This window comes from Corvus kubaryi, unplaced genomic scaffold, assembly GCF_017639235.1.
Source record: "Corvus kubaryi isolate FWS band 111438036 unplaced genomic scaffold, C.kubaryi_AGA036_p1.0 36917, whole genome shotgun sequence".
NCBI lineage: Eukaryota > Metazoa > Chordata > Aves > Passeriformes > Corvidae > Corvus > Corvus kubaryi.
The window spans coordinates 6,036-12,088 of record NW_024580981.1 but is presented as its reverse complement, the minus strand read 5'-3'; the positions used below and the strand labels follow the sequence as shown (position 1 = coordinate 12,088).

General features: G+C 68.1%; 3 protein-coding genes across 6 annotated transcripts in view; 2 read left to right on the top strand and 1 right to left on the bottom strand.

Moving 5' to 3' along the window:
* SARS2 (seryl-tRNA synthetase 2, mitochondrial) overlaps nt 1-2,567 on the top strand; it is a 4,372-nt gene extending 1,805 nt beyond the window's left edge. Inside the window, exons 7-16 of the mRNA XM_042020223.1 lie at nt 273-378; nt 521-568; nt 642-750; nt 1,069-1,114; nt 1,210-1,297; nt 1,371-1,483; nt 1,565-1,658; nt 1,905-1,997; nt 2,100-2,165; nt 2,247-2,567. Coding sequence (XP_041876157.1) covers nt 273-378; nt 521-568; nt 642-750; nt 1,069-1,114; nt 1,210-1,297; nt 1,371-1,483; nt 1,565-1,658; nt 1,905-1,997; nt 2,100-2,165; nt 2,247-2,387 — 904 coding nt within the window. The 3' untranslated portion in view covers nt 2,388-2,567. The remainder of the gene's footprint in view (nt 1-272; nt 379-520; nt 569-641; nt 751-1,068; nt 1,115-1,209; nt 1,298-1,370; nt 1,484-1,564; nt 1,659-1,904; nt 1,998-2,099; nt 2,166-2,246) is intronic.
* Nucleotides 2,568-2,826: 259 nt separating this feature from the next.
* Nucleotides 2,827-4,946, bottom strand: NFKBIB (NFKB inhibitor beta). The gene is given in 7 exon segments (XM_042020231.1): nt 2,827-2,874; nt 3,065-3,142; nt 3,144-3,326; nt 3,416-3,504; nt 3,765-4,011; nt 4,320-4,425; nt 4,708-4,946. Coding segments are annotated over 7 exon segments (966 nt in total). The 5' UTR covers nt 4,923-4,946.
* A 155-nt stretch (nt 4,947-5,101) lies between these two features.
* The window catches only part of SIRT2 (sirtuin 2), a 3,798-nt gene continuing 2,846 nt past the window's right edge, over nt 5,102-6,053 (top strand). For 3 of the 4 annotated variants that reach the window (XM_042020225.1, XM_042020224.1, XM_042020226.1), the window contains exons 1-2: nt 5,102-5,512; nt 5,595-5,634. In XM_042020225.1, coding sequence (XP_041876159.1) covers nt 5,117-5,512; nt 5,595-5,634 — 436 coding nt within the window. In that variant the 5' untranslated portion in view covers nt 5,102-5,116. Of the gene's footprint in view, nt 5,513-5,594; nt 5,639-6,053 lie in introns of all 4 variants that reach the window. The other variant, XM_042020227.1, reaches the window with a different exon arrangement.

The window sequence follows — 6,053 nt, the reverse complement described above, 5'->3', positions numbered from 1 at the left end:
CACACTCCTGTGACCCCTGTCATGCACCTGTCACACACCTGTCACACTCCTGTGACCCCTGTCACACCCCTGTCACGCACCTGTCCCACGTGTCAGGCCATTGTTTCATTACCTGTGTGGGGTGGGGTTGTCCCCAGGTGTCACCCAGGTGTCCCCCGGGTGTCACCCAGGTGTCCCCAGGTGTCACCCGGGTGTCACCCGGGTGTCCCCAGGTGTCACCCGGGTGTCCCCCAGGTGTCCCCAGGTGTCACCCGGGTGTCACGCCCCTGCAGGCGCCTGTCCCACGTGTCGGGCCATCGCTCCTATTACCTGTGCGGGGCTGGGGCCCTGCTCCAGCACGCCCTCGTCACCTTCACCCTGCGGAAGCTGCTCAGCAAGGTGGGGGAGGATGGGGGAGTCCAGGGAGGGTCTGGGGGGATCCAGGTAGGGTCTGGGATCATCTGTGGGGATCCAGGGAAGCTCTGGGGGAGTCTGGGGGCATCCAGGAGTGTTGGGGTCTCCTGACCTCCCTTTTTCCCAGGGTTTCCTGCCCATGACGGTGCCGGACCTGCTGCGCGGAGCCGTTTTTGTGAGTGACTCCCGAGCCTCCTGAGACCCCCCTGACACCTCTGTGACCACGGGTGACCCCCTGTGCCCTCCAGGAGGGCTGTGGGGTCCAGCCCAGCGCCAACCCCTCCCCAGTTTACACCATCGACCCCGCGCGCTTTGAGGATCTGTGCCTGGCCGGGACCTCGGAGGTGGGAATTGCAGGTGGGAAATGGGAGAAAATGGGGTGAGATTGGAAAAACTAGGGGAGAACGTGAGGAAAATGGTGAAAAATGGGGAAAACGGGGAAAAAAAGGCAACAGTAGGAAGAAAAATGGGGAAGAAATGGGGGAAGAAGCTGAGAAAACCAGGGGGAAAATACAGGGGAAAAAATGGGGGGAAAACCAGGAGAAGAAAGAGAAAATAGGGAAAAAAGGGGGAAAATGGGAAAAAATTGGGGGAAACGGGGGAGAACTGGGAAAAAGTGGAGAAAGGGGGGAGTGGCAGACGACTTTGGGGTTCACCCTGTGCTCCCCCATCCAGGGTATTTCATGGACCACGCGGTGCAGCTGCAGGACCTGCCTATCAGGTACGGGGGGGTTGTGTTTCCCCCCTAGAGACTCCCTCTCCTTCTGGGGATCCCAACCCGATGCCCGGGGGGGTCTGAGCTGTGTCCCCCGCCAGGGTTGTGTGTTCCAGCACCTGCTACCGTGCCGAGACCGACACTGGCCGGGAGCCCTGGGGGCTCTACCGCGTCCACCAGTTCACCAAGGTACTGGGAGCACTGGGAGAGCCCTGGGGAGGAAAAGGTGGGGGTCGTCACCCCATGTGCCCCCCCCCCAAAGGTGGAGATGTTTGGGGTGACGGCAGCCGAGCGTGGGACGGAGAGCGAGGAGCTGCTGGAAGAGTTCCTGGGGCTCCAGAAGGAGATTTTCTCGGAGCTGGGGCTCCATTACCGGTGAGAGGGATTTGGGGGGGATCCTCCCAATCCGTGGGACCCCAACATCCCTCGTAACTACTCCCCCCTGGGCCCCCCCAGCGTTCTGGACATGCCCACGGAGGAGTTGGGGCTCCCCGCCTACCGCAAGTTCGACATTGAGGCCTGGATGCCCGGACGGGGCAAATTTGGGGAGGTGAGTGGGTGGTCGGGGACCCCAATAATTCAGGGAGAGCACCAATAATAAGGGGAGGATGCAGATTATTCTGGGAAAACCCCAAAAATTCCGAGGTGCCCAGGGTGACACCCCCTCGTCCCGTTCATGGCCCTCCCTTTACTCCTGCCCTTGCTGCCGGATCAGGACCCCCATTTTGGGGCATCTCTAGAGTGGGGGAAGGGGGTGCCCAAAACCTCCTGACCCCTCTCCAACCCCCACTCCCAGATTTCCAGTGCTTCCAACTGCACCGATTACCAGAGCCGGCGGCTGAACATCATGTACAGCGGGGAGGGGGGCCGGCTGCGCCACGCCCACACGGTGAGTGACCCCCGCCAAAACCCCTGGGAGACCCCCAAAACCGCTGGGGGCCGGGTCCCTGAGCCCCCCCGCCCCGTGTCCCCCCCCCCCCCCCCCCCCCAGGTGAATGGCACCGCCTGCGCCGTGTCCCGCATGCTCATCGCGCTCCTCGAGTGCAACCAGCTCCGGGTAGGTGTTCTTGGGGGGCATCCCAGGGAGTTTGGGGGTGCAGTGGGAGCTCACCCTGCCCCGTGTCATCCCCCCCCCCAGGACGGCCGTGTCCAGGTGCCCCCTGTGCTGCAGCCGCTGGTGGGGCAGGAGGTGCTGGCCCGTCCCCCCGCCCCCCTCCTGCGCTACATCGGCCCCAACCAGCCGGGGGGCGGGCCCCCTGAACAGGGGGGGGTGCCCTGAGGTGGGGAAGGGTCCCCACGGAGGAGGCGGAGCTGGGAGCACGTGGGACGGACACGCGACATGCAGGCCACAGGAGCCACGAGGCACAGGCCACGCAGGGCAGGGCGTACACGGACGTGTTCCAGCCCCAGCCCGTGCACCCCACGGTGACAAATCCCGGGAATAAAACCTGGAAATGCCCCCCCTTGTTACAGGTGTGTCCTTTGCTCTATGGGGACACAAAGGGGTCCCCCCCACGACAAATGTCCCCCCACGTGTCCTGCTCGTTGTCACAGGCTCTGAGCGCAGCCTCTGCTTTATTTCCCACCGCCCCCCGCAGCCCTTGGGGCTCCCCTGGGATTTTGGGGACACATCTTCAGGGGGTCCCTCCGGCTGGGGGGTGGTAGGGGGACCCCCAAGTCCATCCAGGGGGGTTCTGGGAAGGGTCCCAGCGGGCCCCTCAGGCCGGGCAGCGCCTGCTGTTGATGATGATGTCATCGTACTCGTCCTGGGGAAGGAGAGAGGTTTGGGGGGGGGGCTGGAAAAGTGTAGGGGGGCTGAAAGGATTTGAGGGAGCAGGAAAAGTTTGGGGGGGTCTTGGAAGGGTTTGGGGGCTGTTCCAGGAGCCCCCAGTCATCCTGGGCTATCCCGGGGGGACTTCGGGGACGGGTGGGGGAGGGGTGCGGTCACTAACTGACCTCGCTGTCCTCGGCCCTGCCCTCGCTGTCGCTGCTGTCGCTGCTGTCGCTGCTGTCACCGGGGGGGGGGCTCGCGGGCCCCGAATCGGCGCAGGAGTGGGGGCAGGCGGGGGTCGGGGCGGCGCCGGGCGCTGTACAGGGGGGTGAACCCCGAGAACGTGCGGGAGTCCGGCTGCGCCCCACCCCGCAGGAGGCACTCGGCCACCTCGGGGCTCTGGGCCTCCACGGCCAAGTGCAGGGGGCTGCGGCCACAGCTCGGCTCCTGGGGGGCACACGGGGGTCAGGGGGCGGCCAGGACCCCCCCAGTCCCATTTCTGGGTTTTTTTGGGGGGGGATTTTGGGGGCACCCACCGGCCGGTCGGGGTCAGCGCCGGCGCGGAGCAGGAGCTGCACCAGCTCCAGGTCGCGGCGCAGGACGGCCACGTGCAGGGGGGTGTAACCTGTGGGTGGGGGGGAAAATGGGGGCCCGGGGGGGGGGCCCCAAAGTTCTGCCTGAGCAGGTGCACCCCCCCCAAACCATGTGCCCCCTCCCCAAAACACGTCAATCCCAAACCTGTGTGACGCCCCTTAGTTGTCCACCCCAAAACCGCGTCCCCATCCCCAATATCGCGTCCCCCCCGAAAATCTGTGACCCTCTCAAAACCACAACGCCCCCAAAGCCATCCCTCCCCCAAACCCGTGCCCCCCGCTGCCCCCCCCCCGTCGTAGTTGACGCTCTCCAGCTGTGCCCGCCGCTCCTCCTCCTCCTTGCGGGGATCCCGGGGGGGGTCCCGGCAGTCGGGGGGCCCCCCCAGCAGGGCGCGGGCGCAGGCGGGGTGGCCCTCGCGGCAGGCGAGGTGCAGCGGGGTGTGACCGCCCCGCTCCCGCACGGCCACGCCCGCGCCCGCCGCCCGCAGCCGCTGCACGGCCCCGGCCAGCCCCAGCACCACGGCGATGTGCAGCGCGCTCTGGGGGGTGAAACCGGGGTTAAACTACCCCAAAACCACCCCAAAATATCACCCCAAAGCCTCAGCCCCAGCGCGATGTGCAGGGAGCTCTGAGGGGAGCGGGGCGGGTCACAACTGAGGGATCAAAGCCCACCCAAAATTCCCCCATAGACCACCCCCCCCCCGCAGCTCCGCCCCACTGTGACCCCAAAACTCCAAATTGTCCCCCCCAGCTCCCCACCCACCCCCATCCGACGCTGTGGAGACCTGGGGTGGTCCCAGGACCCTCGACCCCTCCGGGACCCCCAAATCCACCCACCCCCCCGCACCTGGCCCAAGTCGTTCTGCAGATCCAGGTAGGGCGAGTGCTCGGTGTGCCGCAGGATGGACTCCAGGAACTCCTCGTGCTCGTGGATCACGGCCAGGTGCAGGGCCCTGGGGGGTGGGCACGGGCTGGGGGGGGGGTCTGACAACCCCCGACCCACCGGGGGGTCCCCAAAAAAGGGGGGGGGGGGAGCGGGGATGCGGGGCTATTGGGATGGGGGTAACTGAGGGTTCTAGGGGGTTACTGAGGGGCCCCCGCGGGCGTCAGGCTGTCCCGGGGGGCCGCACCGGAACCCCGGGAGAAGGCAGGACCGGGACCCCCCCAGCCCCAGGGTGTGCGTGGGGGTCCCGCCCGGAGGTGGGGGGGGGGCCCTCGTCCGTCCCCGCCCTCACGTGTCGCCGTCCTCGGTGACGAAGCTCAGGACGTGCTGCAGCCAGGCCGCGGGGTCGGCGAGGGGCTCGGCCGACTCCGCTCCGGGGCTGGCGGGCAGCGGCGGCCCCAGCAGCCCCTCGCCCAGCGAGCCCAGCCCGCTGTCGCACCACTCGTCGCCCTCGGGCCGCTTTGCCTCGCCGGGGGCCGCCGGGGCCGCGGGGGCCGCGGCCGCCATCGCCGGGGCCGCCTCAGGCCGCGGCCGCCATCGCGGACCGGGGAATCCCCGCGCCGGCGCCTGCCGGGACCCGTAGTCCGCGCCCGCTCTTCCGGGTGTCTCAACCAATCAGCGACCTCCGTCTGGCCACGCCCACTTCCTCCGCCAACCGGGACACGCCGGGAGGTGCGGCGGACTCGGGGTGGGCGCGGCGCATGCCGGGAAGAGCGGCGCGCTCCGCCAATCGGCGCCCGCGGCTGGGGTCGCTCCGCCAATCGCGACCCGCGGCTGGGGCCGCTCCGCCAATCGGCACCCGCGGCTGGGGCCGCTCCGCCAATCGGCACCCGCGGCTGAGGCTGCTCCGCCAATCGCGGCCCGCGGCTGGGGCTGCTCCGCCAATCGACGCGGCGGGCGCGGGGCACGCCGGGAGGTGCTGCGGCCGCGGGCAGGCCGCGCCCATGGCGGACCCGGACAGCGCCGGGGGCGGCGGGGCCGGGACGGGCCCGGGGGGCGGGGCTCCCTCTCCTTCGGCCCCCGTCGGTGACCCCCCCACTGTCCCCGCAGTTCCCGGTGCCCACGAGGAGGAGGCAGAGCAGGACGCTGAGCCTCCGGTAACCCCCCCGGCGTCCCCCCGGTCCCCGCCCCGCTGACCGCCCCTGACGCCCCGGTGACCCCTCGCACTCCTCCCCGCAGGCCTCGGACCCCGAGCCGGGCGCTTCGGCCGACGCTGACAGTGGGTCTGAGGACGCCGGGGTCCCGCGGCTGCGGGGGGCCTCGGGCTGGGCCCTTGGGAACACTTTTGGGATATCGCCTTTGGAGATATTTTGGGGGCTTTTGGGAACCCTTTGGAAGGCCTTCCTGGGCCTGTGGGGCTCTTAGGGGACATTTGGGGATACTTTTGGGACAGGGTGGGGGGAATGGGACCTTTGAAGACAGTACGGGGGCCTTTGGGGTAACTTCAGTCATTTTTTGGGACATTTCTGGGATCTTTGGGACTTTCGGGGACCTTTGGAGGACATTTGGGGAGCCTTTGGGGACATTGTCTGAGAATTTGGGACGCCGGGGACACTTTGGGGAGCCTTTGGGGACCCTTTGGGGACATTGTCTGGGAATTTGGGACGCCGGGGACGCTTTGGGGAGCCTTTGGGGACA